The 27,990-nt window shown below is 39.1% G+C and overlaps 1 protein-coding gene across 1 annotated transcript in view; it reads right to left on the bottom strand.

The window, feature by feature from the left end:
- Positions 1–16,363, bottom strand: part of man1a1 (mannosidase, alpha, class 1A, member 1) — a 460,574-nt gene extending 444,211 nt beyond the window's left edge. The window contains exon 1 of the mRNA XM_043684356.1: positions 15,330–16,363. Coding sequence (XP_043540291.1) covers positions 15,330–15,848 — 519 coding nt within the window. The 5' untranslated portion in view covers positions 15,849–16,363. The remainder of the gene's footprint in view (positions 1–15,329) is intronic.
- Between the last annotated feature and the right edge of the window lie 11,627 nt (positions 16,364–27,990).

The raw sequence follows: 27,990 nt of genomic DNA, 5'->3' as shown, positions 1-27,990 counted from the left end.
GTGGCTTAGTTGGTGACTCAACGTATTTCTCCAGAAAAGAAAGTAAGGGAAAAGCAAAATACTACAGATGTTATAAACCTGATCAAAGGTTACATCAACCGAACTCTATTTCTCTCCTAATACATGCCACATCACCTGAATATTTCCAACAGTTTCTGACTTTATTTCTCTGCATGCTCGTGTGCAGCTGGTCAAACAAGCTGGAAATCGAGAAGGCCTATCTTTTTCTCTTGATTTGATACAGCCAAAGGACAAAGCAGCCTACGTGGCCAGAATCCTGTCAACCAGCTTCAATATTCACTGTCTTCACCACCACCAGTGTTAGCAATGTACCAACTACAAGATTCGCTGTAGCACATCATCAAGGCCATGTTAAGAGTGTTTTCCAAACCTGCAACCTCTACAATCTCAAAGGATAAAGGCAACAAGTATATGGGAACACCATTATCTGCAAGTTGCCCTCCAAGTCACACATCATACCGAATAAGAACTATATCACATTCGTTCACCTTGGACATCGAACAGAACAATACAGGCCCTTCAGCCCTCGATGTTTTATTCTACTAAGATCAGACTAACTTATATACCCTTCATTGTATTAACTTCCATGTTCCTATCCAAGAGTCACTTAAATGTCCCTAATGTAACTGACTCTACTACCACTGCTGGCAATGCATTGCATGCATGCACGCACCATTCTCTGTATAAAGAGCCAAACTCTGACATTTCCCCTAAACCTTCCTCCAATTACCATAAAATTACGTTTCCCCTGTGATAAGACATTTCCACCATCGGGAAATGTCTCTAGCTATCCAATCTATTTATGCCTCTCAATATCTTGTACACCTATCACGTCACCACTCATCCTTTTCACTCCAATTAAAAATGTCCGAGCTCCCTCAACCTTTCTTCATAAGACATGCCCTCCAGTCCTGGCAACATCCTGGTAAATCTCCTCTGCACCTTCTCTAAAGCTTTCACATTTTTCCTAATGAGGTGACCAGAACTGAACACAATATTCCAAATGTGGTCTAACCAGGGCACTACAGAGCTGCAGCATAAACCTCACAGCTCTTAAACGGAATCCCCCTGCTAAGTCAAAATCCTGAAATCCCTCCCTAACAGCACTGAGAGAACATTCTGACAGCCTAACTGCAGTGACTCAAGAAGGTAAACCATCACACAGGGATGTATAATAAATGCTGTCCTAACCAGCAACACCCACAAATGCCTAGGTTAAGTGAAGTGGCCAAAATTTGGCAGGTGAAGTTTACTGTGGATAAATGCAATTTTAGCTATTTTGGTCAGAGGAATAGAAAGCCAAGTTATTATCTAAATGGAGAGTACCTTCAATCTGCTTCAAGGCAGAGGGATCTGGCAGCCTTGTGTGTGAGTTAATTAAAACTAGTCTGCAGGTAATAAGGAAGGCACGTGAAATTTTGACATTTATTGCTCAAGGAATAAGTATAAAATTAGGCAAATGTTGCGGTACACTGTATAAGGCATAAGTGAGACCACATGTGGAATACTGTGCAAAATTTGAGGAGGGTTGCAATACATTGAAGGCAGTTCAGAAGAGGTTCACTAAATTTATTCCAGAGATGAGAGATTTGTTTTATGAATAAGATTAAACAATTTAGACCTCTCTTCGCCAGTGTTTGGTAGAACCAGAGGCGATCTAATTAAGGTATAGGAGATACTAAAGGAGATTGTGTGACAAAGTAGACGTAGAAAGGACATTTCCTCATGGGAGGGCAATCAAGAACAAGAAGTCGTAGTTTTATGAAATGGTGCAACAGATTTAAAACAGAGTTGAGGACAAATTACATCTCTCAAAAGGGTTGTAAATCCATGGAATTCACTACCCCAGAGCATGGTGGATGTGGGACGTTGAGTTAATTTAAAGAAGAGATAGACTTTTAATTGGTGACTGGTTGAAAGATTATGCAGAGCAGGCAAGTGAGTGGAGTCAAGATCAGCCGTGATCATATCAAATGGTAGAGCTGGCTCAAAGGGCTGAAATGCGTCCTCTTGTTATGTGTTCTTATGTCAAGTTCACGTGAATGAACTTAAAACATACAAATGTATGAGAATGGCTGAAGAAACTCAGCAGGTCTGGAAGCAGCTGTGAAGAAAAAAAAAAGTGTTAATTCTTGCGAGTCCTGTACCCATCCTTCAGAACTGACAGCAGCTAGGAAAAGGTGGTGTTTATGTTGATGGGGCTGGGATGCAAAGCAGAGGAAAGAGCGAGTGAATAGGTGGAGGGGGAAACCCAGGGAGAAAGAAAACAGAAGATGGGCATAGGGATTTTTAAAGAAAGATAGGTGATAAGAGTAGATAGATAGGTGATAATTGCAGCAATGAATAGGTGACAATGGGCTTTCTATACTGAAAGTTACCCACTTTATTACAGCGCCCAGGGTATGGGGGTGGAGAATTGACATGGAGAAAGGTGGTCATGGTCTAAAATTGTTAACAATCGTTACAGTCCTGAAGGCTGTAAGCTCCCAAGCAGAAGGTGTTGTTCTTCCAGCTTGCATTGAGCTTCACTGGAACACTACAGTAAGCCAGAGACAGATAGGTTAGCCAGGCGACAGTGGCAGCAGGTAACTGGAAGCTCAGGGTCTTGTTTACAAACGGAATGTCAGGGTTCTACAAGGTGGTCACTCAGTTGATGTTTCGTCTCCCTGGTTCACTAAGAACAATCTCTTTGTCGATCCATTTTTTTTTTTCTCTCTCTCTCTCTCCCTCCCCCTCTCTCTCAGGGCTCAATCTCCACCTAACAGCTCACACATTCCTCTCTTCTCTGCAACATCCCCTACACCCCAAATTCCATCATCTGCATAAATACTTCCTTTTCCAAGCTGCCACCAGCTCTGAATAAGGGTCAGGGATCCAACGTGAATGTTATTTTCCCTTCACAGATGCTGCCAGACCTGCTGAATTTCTCCAGCAACTTCTGTCTGGTCTAATTCAGATCTCCAACTCTTTGTTTTATTTTTAAAAAATACAGGTCATTGGGTTATTACAGGGTGGCACATTGGCTCCCTAACATTACAGGGTGGCACATTGGCTCAGTGGTCAGCACTGCTGCCTCTCAGTGCCAGGGACCCGGGATCGATTGCAGCCTGGGGCAACTGTGTGTGGAGTTTGCACATTCGCCTTGTGTCTGCATGGGCTTCCTCCAGGTGCTCTGGTTTCCTCCCACAAAAGCACAAGGAAAATTACAGCATAACAACAGGTCTTTCAGCCCTCCAAGCCTGTCCTGATCCAGATTCTCTACCTAAAAAGAGCAAACAATTACAGCATAGGAACAGGCCCAAAGATATGCAGATCAGATAGATTGGCCATGCTAAATTGTTCCATAATATCCAGGGATGTGCAGGCAAGGTGGATTAGCCGTGGGAAATGCAGGGATAGGATAGAGGGTGTTGGTCTAGACAGGGGCTGCAGAAGTTTAAGTTATGATAATATAAAGTACTGGTTCATCCTGAAATATTGTATTGTGTCCAATTCAGAGCACTATACTTCAGAAAGTACATGAATACTTTAGAAAATGCACACAAAATGTTTCAAGAATAGTTTGAGGAAGGGAAGAATGTCAGATATATGGATAAATTGCAAACGTTTACTGGAAAGTAGATAGGAGATTGGATTGATGTTCATCATGAGGTAGCTAGACAGAGAGGAAGAGAGAGAGAAAAACTATTCCCATTTGTCGTAGGGTTGAGAATCACAAATTTAAAGTGATTGGCAAACAAAGACAATAAGTGAAAGATTATGTTTTAAAAAAGACACAAGTGTATCTGATATTAAATGCAATGTCTCCACATGTCATTAATTTAGAGGCAATTTCAATCCTAATTTTTGAAAGGGCATTAGATAAGCATTAAAAGGTAAAAAAAAGTATGGCTTCAGGATTAGATAAAGGAGTGGGATGAGCCAAATTGCTGTTTTAGTGTGACTTGAATGTCCTTCTTATTCAATTTTCTGGACTGCAAACATTCTATAGTTATGCCTCTGTAGTATAGAAACATCAAATCGCAGGGTGATAGGTAGTTACAACGCATCCTTATCGGCCTGCCTTCCTTTAGTGCACCTCATCCTCTTTCAGAGGGACACTGAGGGAAAGCCCAACAAGAAGCCCATTGCACCCTGTCCAAAAAGGGACAAGCTGAATGATGCAACAACAAATTTGTTGGCAAGTGCAAAAAAATCAATAACAAATAAAATTCAAGTATAAATAACTGAATAAGCTTGTTCATTCCAATTTAATTCATTCTTCAGGATAGTGTCTAGTTGTCATTTAGGCAAAATGTAACAGTGAAGTGGTAAATCAATAATGATATTATATTCCCCATTTTCTATCAGTTCAATTACATATACAGACCCAAAAATATGCAGCAATTTCTATCATCCACCAAAAATTAGAAAGCAATATTAGAATGGCACAATAGCTCACTCTTGCCTCACAAAGCCAGGGTCCAGAGTTCAATTCCACTTGAGGAGTTTACACATTCTCCCCATGTCTGTGTAGGTTTCCTCCAGGTGTTCTGGTTTCCTCCCACAATTCAAAGAGATGCAAGTTAGGCGGATTGGTCCTGCCAAATTGCCTATAATATCCAGGTACATATGGGCTATGCAGATTTGCCTGCATGGATAGGGTAGGGATGCTCTTTGGAGAGGCGGTATGGACTTGTTGGGTTGAAGAGCCTGCTTCCACACAGTAGAGATTCTATGATTCTATGACACTGTCCTGATAACAGCTAAACCATTTCCCCATGACAGGTCTTGTTTTTTCAACTCTCAAATTAAACAGTCTAGGGGAGGGTGAAAAAAAACTTCAAAGACACAGTGATGCTCCTGTTGAAGTGAGGCAGCAGTAACGTTAATAACTGGAAGGAGCTGGCTGCCAATTCATCAATTTGTGCATCATGTTTTCAGTCACAATATCTTTATGAAGGAGCCCACTAGTGGCAAAGATGATCTGAAAAGGAAGCAAAGCCAGTATTCAAATCCCACTGCAAAGATCAGTGGGTCAAAATATTAACCAATTCAATCACATGAAGACCACAGCAGAAACTTCAGTAGACGTCATCTGGAATCAAGAGACAACAGCCAACACACGTTTTCAGTGTATCAAAACCCAAACAACTAAATTCATGACTCATTAGTACATGATGAAAACAAACCAAACAGTATCTGCAAACGTAACTTGTTATACACTTTAAAACAAACAAATTTGTAATGTGCATAAGATGGGGGCTGGGAGGGGGGTTTCAAAGCACATTCTATTTTATTAACTTCAATGTATTTAGTGTTCTAGAAGGCAGAAAATAATTCCAAAATAAATAGTTACCAAACAGCTTAAAATTAACTGATGAGTAATCGCATGGACACCCAAGCCCAGAGAAAAAAAATGTTGCCCTCAAGGGGTAGAGTGCATGATCACTGTTATTACCAAATCAGGTGATCTTGCGTATTAAGACCATTATTTAATTAAACACAAAGCTTCCGTATTTGTTTGGTCATTAACACAAACAAAATGTTCCTAGGCAGACAGACCTAATTAAAAAACTAAACAAGAGTGAATGCCTGCTAGGTAACACTAAGCTGTTCATTATGGAGACCAAAATAATGAGTTATTTTATAACCGAATACCAGAACTTGACAAACATCAATATCATTAGTCACTGCTACAAATATTTTATTCAGCTATCATGCCTAGACCAAGATTATTTTCTAGTAAATGAAGAAAATATTAATTTTGATTTCATTTAATTGGTGACTTTTTATAAATAAAGACGTGCATTTTTTTTTAAAAGACCAAAATATCTCAATGACATTCTTTTTTTCTCATTTAATAATCAAATCTAGCATTTTTTACTTGCTTGAGAAGAGATGGGTGAGATAGTAAACAAATACTGTGCGCCAGTATTTACAATGGAGAAGGATACGGAAGCTAGAGAACTTGGGCACTTTTCAAGACATTACTATTTATTTCCCCAAATTAGAGAAGAGGTGATGCTGGAAGTCTTAAAACACACAAAGGCAGATAAATCCCTGGGACCTGATCAGGTGTATCCAAGAACTTTGTGGGAAGCTAGGGAAGAGATGGCTGCGCCCCTTGCGGAGATATTTGTAGCATCAACAACATTGGGTGAGGTGCAAAAAGACTGAAAATCAGCTAATTTGGTGCCATTATTTAAGAACGGTATTAAGGAAAAGCCAAAGAATTACAGATTGGTGAGCCTGATGTAAGTGGTGGGTAAGTTGTTGGAGGGGATTCTGAGGGACAGCATTTTTATATGCATTTAGAAAGGCAAGGGCTAATCAGGGAAAGTCAACATGGCTTTGTGCATGCAAATCATGTCTCACTAACTTGATTGAGCTTTTCTGAAGAGGTGACAAAGAAGATTGATGAAGGAAGCACAGTAGATGTTATCTATGTGGACCTCAGCAAGGTATTTGACTAGGTTCCACATAGCAGACTGATTAGCAAAGTTAAATTATAAGGAATCCAGGGAGAAGCTAACCAATTGGATACAAACTTTTCTTGAAGGTTGGAGACAGAGGGTGGTGGTGCAATGTTGTTTTTCAGACTGGAGGCCTGAGCCAGCGGTGTGCCACAAGGATCGGTGCTGGGTCCGCTGCTTTTTGTCATTTATATAAATAAATGAGATGTGAAGATAGGAGAATGGTTGGTCAGTCTGCAAATGACATGAAAAACAGTTTCTGTGCTGTATAACTCCATGATTCTAAAATCCAAAGGTATGATGGAAAATGCAGCAAAGTCCATATTATTCCTGCACCAGAACAAGTCTGCTAGGGGTTTTACCAATTGCAAAACTCAATACAAAACAAAGCAGATCAGGCAGCATCCAAGGAACAGGAGAATCGACGTTTCGGGCATAAGCCCTTCTTCAGGAATTCCCTTCCTGAAGAAGGGCTTATGCCCGAAATGTCAATTCTCCTGTTCCTTGGATGCTGCCTGACCTGCTGCGCTTTTCCAGCAACACATTTTCAGCTCTGATCTCCAGCATCTGCAGTCCTCACTTTCTCCTCAATATAAAACAATCCAATGTTCATATGACGTTATCGACTATTAACACTATTTTAATCTGAAACCTGCAACTAGCAGAAAGGCCTAATCTGATGATGATCAGGGCGTGCCACTGGAACTATTCTGTTCAAACTAAATATTTTAGAAGATGATAAAATACCTAAACAGAAGTAGGTTTAGAAACTTATAAAAACAGTAGATTTACTGCAACTTTAAAATAAAAAGCTACTCGTTATCTACATCTCAGACAAAACAAGTGATCAACTTAGCTCATCAGTTTGACTTCACAGATGAAGACTAATTATTGAACATAAGCCTGCAATGACCTAATACAAGTAATTATTGCTTAGTTTAATACAAAAAAAAACAGAAATACAGGATTTTTTTTGGTTTCCTCAGCAATAGTTGCAGAGTTCAATTTGTATTGTGCATTAACCTGTACAAAAGCATAAAAGTCACTGCCTCAGAAATGTCAGTCCTTGCTTAACAATCAACCAACTGAAGGCCATTACTTTTGACAAGGAGCTATGATTCAGTGATATCGAGTTCTTCAGGTGGCATTTCTGGCCTAGAAAAGGACAAAGTACCTAAAACTGTGCTTTCTGATTTCAGCAACATTCATTTTTGATTTTAACATTACACAGCACAACTTGAACTCAATTATATTGCTGTGGAAACTCCAGGTCCAAGGAGTCACCAACGTCTCTGATAGGGATTGCAATGACAAGGGGGCTGTAATCATCAAATTATTAAATTAAATTACTTTGAGTGAACACAGGCCAAAAGGAACAAAAGTTGGCCACTCAGCCCATCAGGGCTGCTTCACCATTCAATAAGATCATAACTGATCTGATTTTAACCTCAATCTACATTCCTGCACATCCCCAATAATTTTTCATCCTCTTGATAATCAAGAATCTTTCCACTTCTGCCTTAAAAATATTTAAAGATTCTGCATCCGCTGTCTTTTGCGGAAGGGAATGTCAAAGACTCTCAACCCCCAGAACTCACGAGGCTTCAGATTTCCCCACTCAACGTCAATGACCCCTAACAGGATCATAACAGGAGATGGCAGAATTATTTGAATGTTTTGCAGTCAGAGTCATTACAGTACAGAAGGAGACCATTCAGCTTTCTGTAGATCCAGTCAGTACCATTTCCTGGTTACTCCATAACCCTGCAAGCTTATTACCATGAGTGCCCATTGAATTTCCTTTAGAAGGTTACATACAGCTGTTAGAACATTAGTTCAGCCACTTATGGAATACTGTGTTCAAATCTAATCTCCCTGCTGTAGGAAATACTTTGTGGAACTTGAAAGGATTCAGAAAAGATTTATAAGGATGTTTTCAGGATTAGAGGGTTTGAGCTATAGGTAGAGGCTGAATAGACTAGGGTCATTTTCCCTGGAGCACTGGACGCTAAGGGATGACCTTCGAGAGGTTTATAAAATCATAGGGAGCATAGATAGGGTGAATAGCCAAGATCTTCACCCCAGGGTAAGGGAGTCCAAAACTAGAGGGCACAGGCTTAAGGTGAGAGATGAAAGATTTAAAAAAGGGACCTAAGAGGCAACTTTAACATGCAGGGGGTGGAGTGTGTATGGAATGAGCTGCCAGAGGAAGGGGTGGAGGCTGGTACAATTACAATATTTAAAAGGCATATGGATGAGTACATGAATAGAAAGGGTTTAGAGGGATATCCAAGTGCTGGCAAGTGGGACTAGATTAATTTAGGACATCTGGTCAGCATGAATGAGCTGTTTCCGTGCAGTATATCTCTATGACTCAAAGTGGATGAATTCTGGTTGCTGTAACACCACTAGACTGGGCTCTGTAGAACTATCAAATAGCCACCACAAAAGGAAACACTAAATGCTGAGACTAGTCTCAATCCACAGAGCACATCCCCTCTCTGAGCTGCTCTGTACTGCTAACTGATGTTTCAGCGAATGCATGATCAAATTATCCAGCTATGGACATCAGTTTCCCAGGATGGGTGCCAGTGAAAGGAAAGGACAGGGGTAGGGGGGAAAATGAGAGAGGGGAAGAGACAGCAAGGGAGAGTGTGAGAGAAAAAAAAAAAATCAATAATACTCAAAAACTTTATGCTGTAACAATCAACTTGATCATAAAAGCAGTTACATATATTGTAAATCTGCAGGATAAACACAAAACCTACAGGATCACGTCATGATAAAGGTCACACATAAGGCTTGTGGATTATAAGTATCAATATAAAAATACTGGGCTGAGTGGTCTGTTACTTTTTGGATGTAAATATTAATTGAAAAATTGAAGGTACACTATTTCAAAGACAGGGTCATGTTAAGGTGTAATGAAACTCAACTTAACCTTCACACACCCTAATGTTGATTATTGTTGAAGGAAGAATGTCTCTTCAATCAAACATAAAAAAACTGCCATCATTGGCATTACCTTTCCAGTTAATACACCAAAACCCTTGCCACAGAACAAAAGGAAACAGTACCTCCCAAAAGAGGAAATGTTCCAAAGCAAACATTCTGAGTTCCTGATCAAGTAAAAGCATTACACTCGCCTTCAAAACAAACAATGCGACATAAACCTCAAATAAAGATGATATTGCTGTTGTGGTTGAAATTACAGATAATTGATTTTGACTTTGAAGATTTTGTCTATTTCAACCCTCCAGTTACAAAAACAAATTGACAGAATTAAAAACATGATCCAAATCACAATTTTTACAGCCTTTCTGGCAATAAAACAGCCCTGAGCAATGTACAGAAACGATCACTGACCAAGTATAAAACAAGTTAATGGAGGTACCCAAAAGCACAGTTAGATAGATAAAGTTAGTGGATGCTTTTGAAGGATATAGCAATGTAACAATGGTTAAAGACAGCGATAGAATTTCAAGGGTTTAAGGCTGAAAATTCCACTACTAGTCACGATACAGACACAAAGTGCAGGGGTGCAAATTTGAGGCAGCAGCAGGAAAATATTTTTGAAATGAACCTGCCGGTGAGCAGAAAACCACAGGACAGCCATCACTATGGAGTGGTCTTGTGCTCACCTTTAAATAAGATAAGATTTAAGAATTATCATTCTGGTTTTCAAATGTCTGTATAGCCTCATCTCCCTCACTAACTCTATCCTTCTCCAGTCCTGTAACCTTCCAAGATATCTGTACTCTAATTCTAACCTCTTGTGCATCTTCAATTTCATGTGGCCCATAACTGACATCCATGTCTCCATTTGTGTTGAACTTAAGGTGTGGAATGCCTTCCCTACATCCTTATGCCTTACATTACTCCTTTAAGACATTCCTCAAACTACTTTAATCAAACTGTCCTGTTCCTCAGATGCTGCCTGACTTGCTGTGCTTTTCCAGCATCATTCTAATCAAGACTCTGATCTCCAGCATCTGCAGTCCTCACTTTTGCCGACTTTGGTCAAACTACTGGTGATCAGATCCATTATCTTCTGACAGGATTTAATTACATCTTTTGTTTAAAGCTGCGTGAAGCACCTTGGGACATTTACTTTCATTAAAGGCACAATCTGTTATACAAGTCATTGTTATTACAGACTGAAAAATTCAGAATAAACTGAAGTTTCTATAGAATGCAACTGAGGAAAGACAGACACAGCCTGAGCTCTGCTGTAATAAATAATAGGTATACGCTCAAGATGAAAACAAATGTTCTTAACAATGAACATGGACTTTGGGCGTAATGCAAAGAGCCACCTTCAGTGGTCACTGTGCTTGTCCAGTCAGGTTCAGTCCAACAAAGCAGCCAGCAAGAGTTACAAAAAAAATAGCAACGATAAACAAAGTTTCTGGGCTACTTGTTACAGTTTGGGCTCTCTCACAGCTGGTTTCATTTTTGTTCAAAGCAAGTTTCAATTATTAGGCCAGGCGTTCTATCAATTGTAACCCAAGAAGGGCCTAAACAATCTCCAATAACACGACACTTCATCAATGACCAAGTATTATGCTCATCACACTTGCCCGTTGACTTTCAACAATATATATCATACTGTGAGACAACTGCATTCAAGCTAAAAAATACTAAATTTATGAACACCAGAATACCAAGATACAAGACACAGTCAGAGAATAAAAGAACAACTTTGAATTTGCAGAACATCTAAACTGCTTCAAAAGGAAATACAATGCAGTCAAAATTCCTATAATTCTTTTCTGCAGCTTCTAACTGATTTGTTGATGATTATTTGGGGAAATGATCTCATACGCAGCCAACTAGCCCACTTCACATGGTTGAAACTAAATGCAATCAGCAAGTGGAGACCACAAGGCTGTTTCTCCATTATGGCAGCCTTTAGGATGTTAAATCAGGCTCAGTCTTTTAGCATTATACAATTCAAACGTAAATTATATTCACTTAGACATCTGCTAAGATGGCACCACATTGGGTATAGAGGAGACTGGTATGCAAATAGAAGTTCCTTGCACAGGTGACTAGCCAAATGCAAACATTAGCGAAACCAGTAAATTGAGGTTGCTAAAACTTCTCCCATTGTAAACTGCTTTAATCAACGGCCTCTGTAGAACCATTGTAAAAATAACTGCTAACTGCTTGATTTGACATCTGATTGCAATGGAAATCATAACTATTGACTGACATAAGCTGCAATTGACTTTTTAAAAAAAAAAGACTGATGCCCTTCAAATGACTAAGAATTTGTTTAGCTTCAGTTCATAAGAACTGCAGATTGATCTTGAAAATCAATCTGCAATCCTTTTCTTAGTAAGTGCCCCTAGAGATACTGCTGGCTGAAACCAATTTTCAAAACTTTTGTTGTAATTAAGTAAAGTTATTAAAATGCGAGATGCAGAAATGATCTTTCACAGGACAATTGCTCTGTACCAATCTTGTTGAAGAAAGAAATAGCAAAATATAAACATGGGATTAGACAGAATTCACAATGGAACTTCAGGTCTTCCTTCCAGTAAGCATCAAAGCAGCAGCTTTGGGGTTTATGTATATAACTTGCAGTAAATTCTCAGCAGGTCAGGCAACATGTGCGAAATCAGGTTTAGGCCTCATTTTCACCACGAAGGACAGCTTTTCCACTGTGGCAAAAATGATGGAATTTGTCAGGAATTGCAAGCTCAGCCTCCCAACCCACTCACTTTCAAGGAATGGAATGAGGTTCATTTGTATATAGCACCCAGAGGCAGCTGACCATTTGAATGATGAAGGGCTTATGCCCGAAATATCGATTCTCCACTCCTCGGATTCTGTCTGGCATGCTGTGCTTTTCCAGGGCCACATGCTTGACTCTGATCTCCGGCATCTGCAATCCTCACTTTCTCAGAGTTAAGCGACCAGTTGGCATAAGAGCTACAAAGGGCCATGGGAATGATTGTAGATACATGGGGCAAAAGGACCCATTGGAGATGGGCATCAGACATATGAAGGCCAAGTGATGAGTGCAAGGTCATAGTCTGGCAAGGATAGGGCAATAAGAATGAGGGTGAGAGAGCAGGAGAGGTTGTTTTCTGCTTTAATCTTGATATTTTAGCTTTGAACATTGTGCCCAAATCCCAGGCAAGCTTTCCATGTTTGCCACTTTGAGAACCTGCCACTTCTTTAGCTTTCTAAAGGTAGTTTTTCCACCAACTCCCCCCCCCCAATCCAGCTTGCTGCACCAGATCAGAAATACAAGCAGCCATTTTTAACGGGCAGGTTTGTGGAACCAGAATTGCTCTTCCTATGTAATCCCAATCCAATGAAGAAAATCATGACAAGATTTAACATTTCAAGTCAATGAAATTCCAGAGTCCTAATGAAAGGCCAATCTACTTCATTCTCCACCGACATCGCTTGGCCTGCAAAGTATTTCTTAAAATTGTGGTTTTATTCCAGATTATTTCCAACATGCACAGTATTTTGCTAAATACTGATTACTTTGGGATAAGAAAGGAACATGCTCTCAGAGGATGACACCAAACGTGAACGACACAGGAAAAGCAGTGAAGAAGCAAATCAAATGGAGGTAAGAGAAAATGAGGGACAGGACTCTGTAGCCACTACCAGATTGTCTGGTTGAAGGTTTAAGGAGTGAGACAGAGAGTGATGGGTTGACGGGGATCAGTGATTAGGCCAAAAAGAAAATTACAACTTGTTCTACTGTATTGTCAGTTAATTCAATGGCTGGTTTGCAATCTAAAGGGATGCCAAGAGTGAGGGTTTGATTACTGCACTGAAAGACTCTCCTTTATACCTCCCCCCACCCCCACCTGACACATGATAACCCCCAGGTTAAACCACCACCACAAAAGCGGACAGTCTGGCAAGACTATGGTGACTTTATTTACTTTTATTATTATCACTAACACCAACAGGAAGTCTACTTGCGAGATACAAGACTTATCTTTTTAAACGTAACATTTCATCTGGCTGTTTTACACTTCTAAGTGAAGAATATCTTGGTTCCCAGTTACCTCAAGTTGCCGATCTTCAATGGCAAGCTAATCAGTTAAAAATCACACAACACCAGGTTATAGTCCAACACGTTTAATTAGAAGCACTAGCTTTCGGAGCACCGGTGATGAAGGAGCTAGTGTGCTTCCAATTGAACCTGTTGGACTATAACCTGGTGTTGAGAGATCTTTAACTTTGTACACCCTAGTCCAACACCGGCATCTCCAAATCAAGCTAATCAGTGACCACCACATCAAGCCCAACCCATTCCTCAAGTTAGAGGTGTACATTTAGGTAGGGTTCAGGAAACAACAAATGGGAACTGGGACTCTGACCATTCCTCAGTTTTAGAAAAAGATTATTGACTGGAAAACGTTGGGCTGGTTTTGCGTTTGAACAGCAAAAAAAAGTGTTCTTTGGTAACCTTGAAAAAAAAAAATCAACACATAAAACTAGTCGAATCCCCCTTAAAATCGGATGGGAAGTCAAGAACCTCTCTCCGTCTACTGCAGTGATATTAGCAATCAATTAGCAATTAGTAAACAGCCAATCATATTGACATATCCCTTTAGACAATAAACCAGGAAGTGAACAGCACTAGTTACCTCAACGTTTGACTGAAATGTTCAAGTATTGAAATAAATGATTCAACTTTAAAAAGACGTAATGGAAACAAAAAAAAAGTAGGTTTTGTTTTCATGAAGAAATGTGGTAATCCACAAATATAAAAAAGTTAGCTTTCCAGATCAGTGAGAGCATTAAAAAGTCATAATGAACAAAGAACCTCGATTTTTAAAAACCATCCCACTTCATTCAACAGGATCTAACTTTTTAAAAATAGTTTTAACAGCTTAAAAATGGAATGTTGTGCTATATCACAGATTTTCCAATGTTTGCTGTCTCAGGGTCCTCAATAGTGCACCCTCTGGAGGAGGCAGAATCACTGACCACAACATTTGGATTTACTCTTTTGTCCACATGCAGACTCCAAGTTGTTTTAGAGAAATAATGACTGCTAAGGTACGGAGGCCTAATGCTGAAGTCAATTGTTTCCCTCACCACAGTTGCTGCCAAACCCGAGTACTTCCAGCAATTTATGTTTTTTTTGTTTCAGATTCCCAACATTTGCCACATTTTATAATCGTATCCCCTCTTCAGTACTGAGTCCAATTTAACATATCCAGAGTTGGACCAGACACTTCACAAACTATGCAGCTCATGACTGAATTTAAAAGTCAAGAAAAAAAAAACTATATATAAACTAAATGTTGCATGGCTAGGGAGAAAAAAAAAGTATTGCATGCATTTTCCATTTTAATTTGATTTCAAGGAGAAACTGATCTGTGACAAGAATTATTCCAATCAACTTTAAGTCCAACGTATGAACACTTTCAATGTTAATTTTATACGTGATCTGAAGTACAGGCTTTAAATAAGCTCTTACTGCAGTAGTTTCCTTAACGTGACATTTAAGGCGCTACACTGAAGCAATTTGTGGTTGATATTTTTGAATTTCTGCACATTAATAGTTTTAACGTCTACGTAATACTGAACTACTGCTTTCTTTCTATCCATGTATCCGATGGACATTCCAGTGTTCCTGTGATAGCTTGTAACTTGAGACTTGCATCGGGATCTGTAGTTCCCAGGTGGATAGCTAAGGTGCACGCAGCTGGAGAAAGAAGATCGCTGAAGACACCCCAGAGAGACTGACAGCAAGGAAAACAGAATGAAGTTCACAAAAACCCCGTGAAGACCTACAGCCCTTTCAAAAAACAGAGAGAGAGTGGCAAGGAAACCAATAATTCAAAGTGATTTGGAAACATCCCGTACCTCTTTTATCTTCGCTTGTTTCTCGCGTGTTTCAGGGTCGTTAGGTTCATGCCCTGTTGCACCCACAGGTTTACGGAAGACGACATTAGGCAATCGCGGGTTTTTATCCCCCTTATTCACGGAACCCTGTGCAACTTTTTCCTTCTGCTCTTTGATGTCCCGTTTAATTTCCTCGGGCAGTTTCTGAAGGGTATCCTTTGCTTCCCGAAGCGCCTTCTCGTGGTCCTCACGAATCCTGTTCAACTTGTCAGCCTCGAACTCTCTGCTGTCCAGTTTTGGTCCGCTTCCTGAAACCGAAGCCGGCTGGGTGTGGAAGAACACCCCGCTGAGCAGTTTGGAGGAGTCCGGTAAAAAGAAGATAGCACCGAAACACAGAGTGATGAAGCCACTGAAAACTAAGAGCAGCAGGAATTTCTCAGTCAGTCGAAAAGCGGGCCGGTTGATTAATGCCGAGCTGTTGTTCACTGACTTCCGACTTGTACCAGGAGTAGTAAAAGGCAGAAGAGTTGTCGCTGGCATTTCTGATTCTTGGTTTTTTTTGTTGTTACTGTTTGATTTAAACCAGTAAATAGAGAAACTACTCAACACTTCCCAATGTCTGAGACTTTTGTCAGTTGCTGGAAATTGCCATGTGGAAGCTTGTCGTCTCGGACGTGAGGAAGTGTTGTTGTGTTACCGAAAGCTGAGCTGAAGAAAGGACTATTGCAATGCATCACCTGTCAATCGGATAACACGTCTGCACAAGAACCAGGAGCTGCACAAAACTGCAGCTTAGACCAAACCCACGCCGAGCCCGGAGCGCGAGCGGAAGCCCGCCCCCTTCCTCCGCGATCCGGGAGGGACATTGGCCTCGGCCTATCGCACATCCCGGGTTCACGTTCCAACCCGACCTGATGGACAGAAGGCTCGACCAACGGACATGCTCGACGGACATTGGGCAGGAGAAATGGGCGGGGCCTCCGCCTCACGCTGTTCCCTCCTCCTGGGGCGGTGATGTTGCCACTCTGAAGACCGTCACATGATGTCGTTACAAGACCAGGAAATAAAGTTAATTGTTCAAAGCCTTTTACTTCCGTAAATGTGTAGCTGTGTGTGTTCTTTTTGCAGTTAGTGTAGTATTAGTAATTAATTAATTATATGTATACAGTATCCTTTACGTTCCATTCAAATCCAGCTCTCTGGATTTTAATTATTTCGGCACACCCAGCGTTTTTCTCAATTTCAACCTGTCAGTGTTTTACTTGTCTGATGTTGCTGAGCACACAACACTTGGTTGTTTGTAATACTTCTCATGTGTTTTTCTTGCAGTTGGGATATTTGTTTATAATTAATTACGCTGGTCTATTTGAAACATCTAAGGAAGTGTGACATTGAGAATGGAATTACACCACCAGCAAACAAATGATAACGAACAGTATGAAAGATTATTAGCTACAGCCGTCACCTCATCGGACGTCTGCAACATTTAAAATGATGTTTGTCGGAAGCATTCGTCAAAACTGATAGTTTAGCGTTACTGTTGTTTGTTAACATATTTCGTTTGCGTAGTACCTAATATGCAGACAACGGAGTTTCTGCTTCTTAACACAGTAAGCGATGCTATCTGTAGCGAACAGATTAACGCTAAAACTTCTGGTGGAAGTATGTTCACCTGAAAGAATTCGCGCAAGGTTATAGTTCGTGGAGATTTATTATAAACCAAGTATAATTTGGCTGAGCCATCATATAATCAATGTTACTGAAGAATGATATTAATCTTGGTACGCAAGCTGAATTGTTCGTATACACAAGGCAGTCATGTATCCAAAAGATGTTCGCGGTGCATTTCAGCGATTGTAAAATCACGTTAGGTCCGACCAATACACTTTCCTCGTCTCGTGGAACCTCGTGTGTGCTATCCACTTGCAGCACCACTGCGAGTCTTTTTTCTTGCTTTAGCAAACACGGACTTAAGAGCCTGCTTTGTACCTGCCATACTGACAGTAATTTGGAGAAACTCTGAAATGGTGCAAATAGTTAAGTAGTGCCGATTATGTGCCATCCTAAAAAAAATGTATTATTGCTCCCGCCAGTACTAAATGTTTCCTCATTTTGAAACCTTCCTCGAGGCAGGTGAAAGAAAGCGTGCGATGCTAACACACTTTGTGATATGAATTTTGACAGTTCTTATACAAAATTGCAGCGCTTCATAGACAAGGGGAGCAAGCAAGGGTAAGTTCTGATGCTTTGTACGAGCTATTCAGACTCAGTCATGTATAAACGGTGTTGTACTAAATAGCAGCATATTATTCATCTTGTTTAACAAGTTCAAAGCTCCATGATTCAGAAGTGCTGCAAGTGTAAATGAATTATGGGTACCTGGTCTCTACATAGAGTAGTGAATTAATAAAATATAGAAATGGAATACAGAAACATCGCACAACTACGGACAAGGCATGGTGGTAATGCAAATTCCTTTGAGGATGAACGGTTAAAGCATGTCGCTGAAGATTTATTCTAATTTACTTCTACAGAAGACACAGAACGCTGAGATCTGAAATGCGTCCAGTTTCTGTAGCATAAAAAGGCTAATTGCGAAATTTCATAGGCGATTGGGTCACAAAGTTAACGTCTTTGGTCAAATTTCTAAGAATTGGACAAGTACACCAAAGAAAATGATTCACTAAGTTGGAATAACCTGAGAAATTCTAATGTTTTAACATTAGCCAACACAAATTTTAATTACGTAGTCTAAATTTAGCAACGAAAAAGAAAACACGACTAACATAAAACAACTGGTAATGTGGTTTTCCCACCAGGAGAACTCTCCAAACACCAGTGCTGAGAATTATAATGACTACATACAGAAACAAACCACTCAGCTCAAACGGTCTATGGTAATGTTGATGCTCCATCGGAACCTTCTCACATCTTTTCCGATCTAAATCCACCTTATAACTATACCTCTTCTCCCTCATAAATGTGCAGGGACAGAAGTCATTGCCTGGTGCTCGTCCTGGCGTCACCATCGCCACCTGAATAGATGGGCCGTGAGCCGCAGCCCCAATTATTGGGCTCTGAACTAAATTGTTTGATTCAACCACTCTTCTGCGCTAGTGAGTTCTCCATTTTTACCACTCTTTGGGCGAAGAAGTTTCTTCTTAATTTCCTATTGGAGGTCTTGGCAACTATCTTATATTTTTGTTGGCCTCTAGCTGTGCATACCCTCACAAGTGCTATATTTATCCATTATCTATCGAAACCTTAGTAAATGGGCCCCCCAATTTACAAACATCCAACTTAGGAGCACTCACAGTTACAACGTGATACCGTACAAGGTGTAATTTTAAAGATCTGGAATGCATTTACATTCAATACATTTTCTGTACTCACGCACTGCTACTTAGATTGCCCTGCATCGTGCGCCAGCTTGCAAACAGGCTCAAGAACGGAACCTGTTCGCAAACCGGTGACTGCCTGCAGGTGAGTTTAAAGACTATGAGGATGGTATTCACTTGTTACAAAGCTTTGTAGTCCAGTGTGTTTTGAGCGAGGGAAATATTTGCAGAAAAATGGCATTAGATTTCAGGCCTCAAATAAAAGGGAAGCCTTTGCAGGACAAAATTGTTTTGGTTATTGTTAGAGTGGAAATAACTTTTACTTAAGTTTAGTGATTTTATGAAAATAATTCAAGTTTTTAAAATGTATTTGCTTATTACCTTCTATTTGCATTTCTTTCAGAAAGGCTTTACTTAATTTCATTTGTTAGCTTTGAGATATTTCACTCTCACCAGTTTCACATTTGTTATGGTTATTGATTGCTGTTTTTAATTGCTTGGTAATTGTCAGTTTATTAGCCTTATGGCAATGTTTAAGGCAGTTCACATTCAGTTGATGAGTTTTTTTTAAAACAAACACGACATTTCAGGAAATAAACATTTCAAATATACTTCTGAAGATGTGACACTTTGAGGTGTTACAGTCACTTTCCAATGCCTTATGAGCATGTACTCCATGCAAGACTTCAAACTGTGAAGATAATGAGCATATACAGAATCATGATTACTTATCTGAACTATAGATATATGTAACTCCTGAGTGTTCCCAACATTTCATATTGCAATTTTTGAAAGTATTTCTTTCTGGAGCTTCAGATATGTGTTCACTTAAGATGCACTCAAGTTTATAAAAATATGCTCATTCATGCTGCTTAACCACAATAAAACCTACTTGTGACTTTAAAGAAAGTCTTTCCCTTTTTTAATTCTTAATTTCCATTTTTCTGGCTTCTATCAGGCTATCACTGTTCCTTTTGGTCCCTATGTTTTCGTTCTATTATCATTAATTATTTTTACTCTGTGAACTTTCTATTTCAGTAAAATTAACAATGAAAAACAATTATCTGGCAATAACCTTGAACATGTTCATTGACCTAAAGGACTGCATATTGATCTAAAGGACTGCATTTAGACACATGTCGAGGACACATTGTTAATAACATGGAGAAAAGGGAATTAATTCTTTTTGGTTTTGAAATATCACAAAATTGGCCCATTATTATGTTTATATCTTTGGTGCCATTTGAGATACTGGTTAACCCACTTTACCCTTACCATGGTCACAGTTTGGATACCAGAGATAAAATGCACAATGCTATCACACAGCTAATTTATTGCCCAGAACAACCCAAATCCTTCTGCATGGTTTGAACACTTTTTAAAGAGCAAGTTTTGTCACATGTTATGTTATTTGTTGTTCAAAGCACATGAGCTACATTAATCCCCCATGTACATTATGATGGAAACCAATGGATATGCATTCACAAAATAATGCCAAGTCAGCTAATCAAAACTTTCAAAAATCAAAAAGGAAAGATGGGTCTGATTTATCAAGTTCTCCGTCAGTTTAACAATTGGAGGTGAGGCCCAAAGCAGAGATTTGGACAATCTATGAGCCATATTCACTCCATCTTGTCTCTAGTACTGTGCTGCAGTCATTATTTTCAACTGTTCCTGTGTTTCTGGAGTGTGTTACAGAATTGTAATTAACTTCTACTGCTCAGTAAATGATAAGGAGCCATCGATTACAAAAGACCATCATTATCTCTTTCTATTAGAGGGAGGTTTTGTCTATCTTCAGGGTAATTGCTCCATGAGTGTGGGGTAAGGTGAGGTGAGGTCTCCATGAACTACTATAGACAGTAATGGGATTAATCTGAACTTTTGGCTTTAGTTTGCATCACACTGTAGTCATCTAGCCAACTGAGTAACTCAGCCTCACATATTAATGAATTTCCTTGCATTGATAGTAGATATCTAGAAAGCTCATCATATATATTTCAGTTTACTATGCAGGTAGACTCCCCAGTTCCAACATGGTAGGATATTTGCAACAGTTTGAGCTTTGGCCCTAGAGAATTTTATTTAACCCAAGCTCTGAAGTTAGATTTAGTTCAAGGTGCACAAGCTATCTGAAATAATAGTTGCAATAGAAAACAAATTTAGCCAAACCGGGGTTGTGAATTATTACTAACCATTTCAGTTGAGGCAGTAGTGATGGTTAAGAACATTCTAGAGCTATTTACATCTTTAATATTAGAATGGTCTTCACCTAGTATGACTGACTGGAGAGAGTAGCTGATCAAAACAGACCACTTACCCTGGGTCCCACAAATAAGATGGTTTATTCTTCAGTGGGACAGAATTGATTGGCAGTTCAGCAGGCCAAACCCCAACATGTGAAGCTGAGTAAAGAATGAGAATTCAGCATTTGTCCATTTCTTTCTTAACAAGGGGTTGTTTCAGCCAGAACTGAAAGGAGAGTAATAAATTTTACTGTCTAATTAGCCCAAGGGAAGCTTAGAGATTTCTGCCAGAATAAGAAGAACATCCTAAAAAAGGAAAGACTAATTTCAACTGCAAATGCGAGCTTGTAGGTAGGATTGGATCATAACCAAAGGATAGGGTGGTACACAAATTCTCTTTTGTAATACTTTCCAAGGAGCAGAAACGAACATATTGAGCTTCTCAGTGAAGTCTTATTTCTTATGTCTCATGTACAAGTGAACCGGTTTGGCTTACAATTAACCTTCCTTTATTAGGGTGTCTTTAAGTTCATGTTACATCATTCTTGGGACTTTTTATGGTACAGTGATAATGTTCCTATCTCTGAGCCAGGAGGACCAGGTTCCAGACCCATGTGCTCCAGCAGTGTGCAACATTTCTGAACAAATTGCTTGGAAAATATTTGTAGAAGCCCTTGTAAAGATATTCAGTAGATACTTACAGTAAGAAATTTGTAACAGTTTGCACTATTGTTTAGATATCGGAATATCAAAAATATTCTATACCTCACAGAACAGTTAATGCCAGGAGTAGACTACTTAACCTCCAAACCAGCACCAACAAGGAATATACAATTCATTTCCAGCAGTTGACCGATAATGGCAAACCAAAAAATATACCGAGTACTGTTCTATATTTGAAAGAATCAACAGGAAAGTAGGTGGCTTCTTTCTAGCACATCTGTCCAATGTTCTTTAATTATTGCCATAAATCTGCTGTAACAAAGTGGGAAGAATTCCATACTTTATCGAAGAGTAGTCCAGGTAGATTGAACTTTTAATAAATTGGGTTTAAGGAACTAAGGGCTGAATTTTCCCATTTCCAGTCAAAATGTTTTATTGAGTGAAAATCATGACACTTGGTCTGCTATGTCTCATAGCTACTTTTCTCATAATCTTCCCTTCTTCACCTCAGTAATTATGTGTTTGGCTCCACTGTAGCCATGTCATCGATTTCCCATGGCATGGAAAAGCTCACCACTGCCAGGGGTTACAGCAAAGCTGCTCACCATTTCAGACACTGCGAGTCAGTAAATGCCCTTCATAGAGTAGTGCTCAAGCCTCTATTTTCAGGATATAGCACAGAAAGGGAAGTTATCTCCTTGGTTTGCCAACAGGCGCTTGCTGGAGGTTTGGATAATGGAGAGGAGGGCAATGTTTTAACCTGCTAATTGGCAAAGGAGGCCTTACTACTATACTACACCAACCTGGAATGATACAGTTGCCCAGATCAGTGCAGTGTCCCATATAAAATGCAGAAAGAAGGTGAGAAAGAAAGATCTTCCGTGCTCCACAACAGTAAGTGCCACCATTTTCTCTGTGTTGCCTCACACACACGGGGTGGGTCACTTCTTCCTCCATCTCTGCCACAGCACATACCACTCACCAAGACTCAAGGACTACAGCTCTCATTATTGAATGCTTCATGTCTACTTGAAATCTAAAGGTACTAACCCACCCTGTGCTTTGCGTTGAGTTTCTCCAAAAAATTTCTAATATGTTTGTGCACTTTTTAAGTTCTAATGTTCAAATTTTAACATTCATTTGAATATAACATAAGAATAAGAAGCAGGAGTATGTAATTCAGTCCTTCATGCCAGCTCCACCGTTTAACTTGACTTTCACTCTAAATCACATCTGTAAACAAAACTTTTTTTTTCAAAAAATCCTCAGTGGGACTAGTTTTCAGAAATATTGCTTCATTTCAGTAACTTAGATGACCTTCACTTCCACATATTATCTGACTCATAAATGAATCTGTTTTAACCTGCATTTCTGGTTGTGGAATGTTCTGATCTTTTAACCAAGCAGGAAAGCAAATGAAGTAATCTTCAGTGATCATAATATCTTCATAGGCAATTTGTTAAACTTGACAATGTTGATCCATACAGGACAGGTATAAAGGCAGCAGTATTAGATCATACAATAATTTATCTGCTTTTGGAATTGACATTTGTCTTAAGCCTACGCCCAAATACAGGTGTTTGGGGAAAAATCTAACTATAACCACTGTGGGGACTTCTCATTACTACTAGAATGTATTGCTTCACTGCTGGCTCTGAAATATTTCATTTGTTAACAGCATCAGAATGATTTTTCTTTTTGGCTGGGAGTTCACTGGTGTAATCCGCAAACAACATTTTTTAATTGAACATAGTGTTATGATTGTTTATTTTTACCTTTTATTAGAAAGTATGAATGTATCAATATCATTTTAGTGATTCCAAATACCTCATGATAATTGTCTTTGACATCCTTCCCCATCAAATGTTATGAAAATTATTTTCATGGCAAGTAAATGTAAAGAAAGACTTGTGTAAGTTCAGCTCCTAAATATTTGTCTTCCTGACAGTTAGTAGAATGTCTAGTCTTCTAGTAAACACAGTTGGAATGGAGCACAAGACAAGAAAATTAAGCAGTTGCTGGATATGTCAGATCTGGCCATCCCTAGCTATATTAGGCCTTATTGTGACAAGGCATTTTTCTGTATTGAACAAGGTACTCACAACTGAGGAGAATAACTCAGTTCTTGAGAGATAGGTCAGTTTCAGATTATTCATAGTCTGGCAGAAAATCACTCATAATCTCAAAGAAAGTCAAAACCAGCTGCACAAAAGCACCAATGGGGGTTAATTCCACCTCCATACCTAGAAATCAATTGAGGTCTTAGTAAGTTTGGTAGCTGTGAAGATTTTATTAGTCCTCCATAACTGAGGCATGTTTTCAGAGATGTGTCAACATCACCAAAGTCACGCTGCAAAGTGGACAGCTTCTACTCTACTTACAATCACCGAGGACTGGTGAACATCCAAGTCTAGATTAGAGTGATGCTGGAAAAGCACAGCAGGACAGGCAGCATCCGAGGAGCAGGAAAATTGATATTTCGGGCAATAGCCCATTCCTGGTGAAGGGCTTTTCCCGAAATGTCAATTTTCCTGCTCCGTGGATGCTGCCTGTCCTGCTGTGCTTTTCCAGCACTACTTTAATCTAGACTCTGATCTCCAGCATTTGCAGTCCTCACTTTCGCCTGGTGAACATCCAAGTCATACCTCTGGTGGCATGGGCAGGCAATTGGGTAATTTAAATGAAAATCCACTCACAGATTTTGACTTTAGCCACATCAGCAGAAGAGGTTCCCTGCACTTACTCCATGAAGCAAGAAATATGGATTTTTCACACTGCATTGTACTTACTTGATCAGATCATCATTTTCATGATTCCCTGAGGTGACAAGAGCATTGCCTCTGAATTTTTTCTGGGAAGAAACAAAATGGACAAGTAAGTCCTCAGGTAAATTACTTAAAAGGTATATGTTTTCCTATGTATTGCAGAAATACAATGCATAACATATGCCTTTTAACTTCAAGGATTTGTCAGTCATCTAACTCAGGAGCACTTTCTCACTTAAAGATCTGTGATTCAGTCAACTATCCTAAGCTGTCATTCCAGTATGTACAATATACTTCCCGAAATGTCAGCCATTAGATTCATACTTGGCTTTGCTGTTGTAAATATCTTGGTCTGTGCAAAACAAGAAATAAAATAATGACATAAAATGTTCCTGTTAATGTAGGGTGTACTGATGCAGCTGGTAGGGGTGAATGAAGAGTATTATTTCAGATTCATAGAATATTTGCCATTTATGTCCTGCTGTGTTAAGCCTAACAAACCTATTTACTTACAGAATTTCAAAACAGAGTGAATAATAGTAGACCAATATGCAATATTCCTACATAAAGCCACCTCCTCCCATTCCTAAGGGAGATCTGTCTTTAATAAACACTGTAGGCCTTCAAGTATTTTGAATGTTTATCAGTTTAGTTTTCCCGAATAAATGAAGTCCAATAATCTCTGGAGAATTGCTGCCAATTAATTTCAAAAATGACAACATGTTTGGCATATATGATATCAACAAGTCATGTGTGTTTCAAACAGTTATTGGTTAAGCTTGCATTCCTTGTAGCATACTGCTGAAATGTTGCTTAAATCTTTCCATCACTCTCATATGCTTCCCAGAATGGACTGCCTGTAACTACACAAAATATGCATTTTTCCTTTTACAAGTTCAAGATAATTTCTAAGCCTTTATTTTCAATATCCAAAACATAAGTTGAATTTTTTTTGTTTCCAATTCTAGTTATCTAATCGGTTGAGAACACTTTTGCCAAAATGTACTTCTTTAAGTTTCTGTGCATTAAACTGCATTATTCCTTGTTGTTTCCTGCTACCTCAGCATCATCAGAATACTTGAATGTAATTATTCTGCCATTTACTACATATCTTATTTCAAGTGTTCAAAAAAAATGCCCAGTGGATCCTTAAAGAATTTTACTACCCATCATCACTTCCAAAAACAAAATCAAAATTCATAGCATTGAATAAGGCAATCACGCTGAGGATCTTTATGTTGACTGTTTGGTTTGGAAGTTTAGGAAGAGCTGCTGGCAAGGTGCTAATGCCAGTATACTGATAGTTCAGTATAGAGGCTAGAGTAATGATCTGAGGGCTTGGGTTCAAATTTCACGCTGGTAGATGGAATTCGTTAAAAATCTTGAGTTGAAAAGATAAACTAATAGTGAATAGGTAAGAACTGTTGATTATTGATCACTCTGTCCTTTTGGAATATACTTATGCCTTCTGTCCTACATGTGACTCCAGGCTCACATCAATCTGATTGACTCTTAACAAGTAGAGGTACAGGCAAGAAATGCTGGCCTAGTTTACAATGCTTGAACACCATGAACAAATAAAAGACATTTGTAATTAATCTTATTGACTACTCTCTTCCCTTGATTCTAAGTCTACCTTGGCTTCAAATATTTCCTGTCATGTCAGCTATTCCTTGTGGCAAAGCATTCAAAGCTCTGACATCCAGCACCTAGAAATTTTTCCTACCTCTTCACTGTGGTAACTTTAAACATATGTGTCTCCCTCTGTGACTCCCCAACCAAAGGAAATAGTCTCTCTGTTAAAATGTTTCATAACTTTAAAGCTTCTGTTAAGTATCCTATTACCCTTCTCTGCTTTGGTGGAAAATATCCCAGCATCTCACTTTTCCTCATAATTATAATTTCCACTCTAGCATAATTTTGATGAATATTTGTGTATGTTATTTATAGCTTTAATGTACTTTCTATAACATGTGGCCCAAAACTGCACACTGTGCTCTAATTGTACCAAACATATATTTTGGACAAATTTATCATTACTTCCTGCTTTTGTACACTGTGCCCTACTTACAAATTGCAAATGTAAGTGATCTTTTTATGGCTTTTTTTGCTTGTATTTGCATTTTCTTGGAAATAAGCATTTGGTTCACTCTATAATATTGTTCAGCCACACCCATCTTCCTAATTATTGACTTTCTTCTCAAAACATGTTCCTTTAAAATTATTCACATTGAATTGCATCTCACACCAATTTGCCAATTAAGCTAACCTCTGCACTCATCTGAAGCCCATTATAGTCTCCTTCACAACCATGTCTTTTTTGTCATAAATTTCCTAATTGTACTGCCAATATCCAAGTCCAAATCATTGAACTATATTTCCAGACCTTTTCCCATCTGATAAGACTCATTTAACTTAACTCTTGTCTGACAATCAGATGTTTCTTTTCATGCTGCCATATTCCCTTTCATATCTTGTACCTTAATTTTCATAGCAGATCTTATATTGCATGTTGAAAATCCAAACAACATACATTAAATGACTTTTATGGATAATATGTAAATCCCAAGGCAGCTTGATCCTCTATGTTATTTTCTTTCCTGATTATTCCTACCTTTCTTAATGCTCATTAATTTCAGACCATATTAGTGCCCCTACATATCAGAAAATTCTGTCCCTGTCTGTATTAGATTGCTTTAGGAAAGTACAGGGAAAGAAATTGTGTACAAAAGGTTACAACCCGGCTGTTGGGTCAATCTATTTAAATTAATGGAGTGTAAATCCTCCCACCCAGTTTTCTCCAAGCCTTGTGATCTGGCCATTTAGTACACCTAGACAAAGGAACTGGAAAATACTCCCCCAGCTGCTTACCCATAAATGAACAAAATTATATTTATGATTTGGATGAGGAACTAAGTGAAATATCTCCAAGTTTGCACGTGACAAGTTGAGTGCTGTAATTGTACCAAAAATGAATTTTGGACAAATTTAACATTACTTTCTGCTTTTGTACACAGTGGCCTACTTATAAATTGCAAACACTGTTGATCTTTCAGTGGCTTTATCAGCTTGTATTTTCATTTTCCTGGAATTGTATTTGGTTCCTTCTGTGATATTGCTCAGCCACACCTATCTTCCCATGTATTAATTTTTCTTTCAAATCATGTTCCTTCAAAATTGCATCTCACACCTATTTGCCAATTAATTTTATAGAACATATCTATTTTATAGAATCCCTACAGAGCAAAAAGAGGCCATTAGGCCCATTGAGTCTGTACCAACCCACCAAAAAACATCTTCCTTTTGTGAAGGGCAGGTCGTGCCTCACAAACCTGATTGAATTCTTTGAAAAGGTGACGAAGGAGGTTGATGAGGGGAAAGCGGTAGATGTGGTATATATGGATTTTAGGAAGGCGTTTGATAAGGTTCCCCATGGTAGGCTACTGCAGAAAATACGGAGATATGGCATGGAGGGTGAGTTGGAGGTTTGGATTAGGAATTGGCTGGATGGAAGAAGACAGAGGGTAGTAGTTGATGGCAAAGTTTCTTCATGGAGTGCCGTCACTAGCGGTGTTCCGCAAGGATCTGTTTTGGGACCATTGCTGTTTGTCATTTTTATAAATGACCTGGAAGAGGGGTTAGAAGGTTGGGTAAGCAAGTTTGCGGATGA

Source organism: Chiloscyllium plagiosum, chromosome 3, assembly GCF_004010195.1.
Source record: "Chiloscyllium plagiosum isolate BGI_BamShark_2017 chromosome 3, ASM401019v2, whole genome shotgun sequence".
Classification (NCBI taxonomy): domain Eukaryota; kingdom Metazoa; phylum Chordata; class Chondrichthyes; order Orectolobiformes; family Hemiscylliidae; genus Chiloscyllium; species Chiloscyllium plagiosum.
The sequence above is the reverse complement of the archived record's forward strand: the minus strand, read 5'-3'. Positions and strand labels throughout refer to the sequence as shown.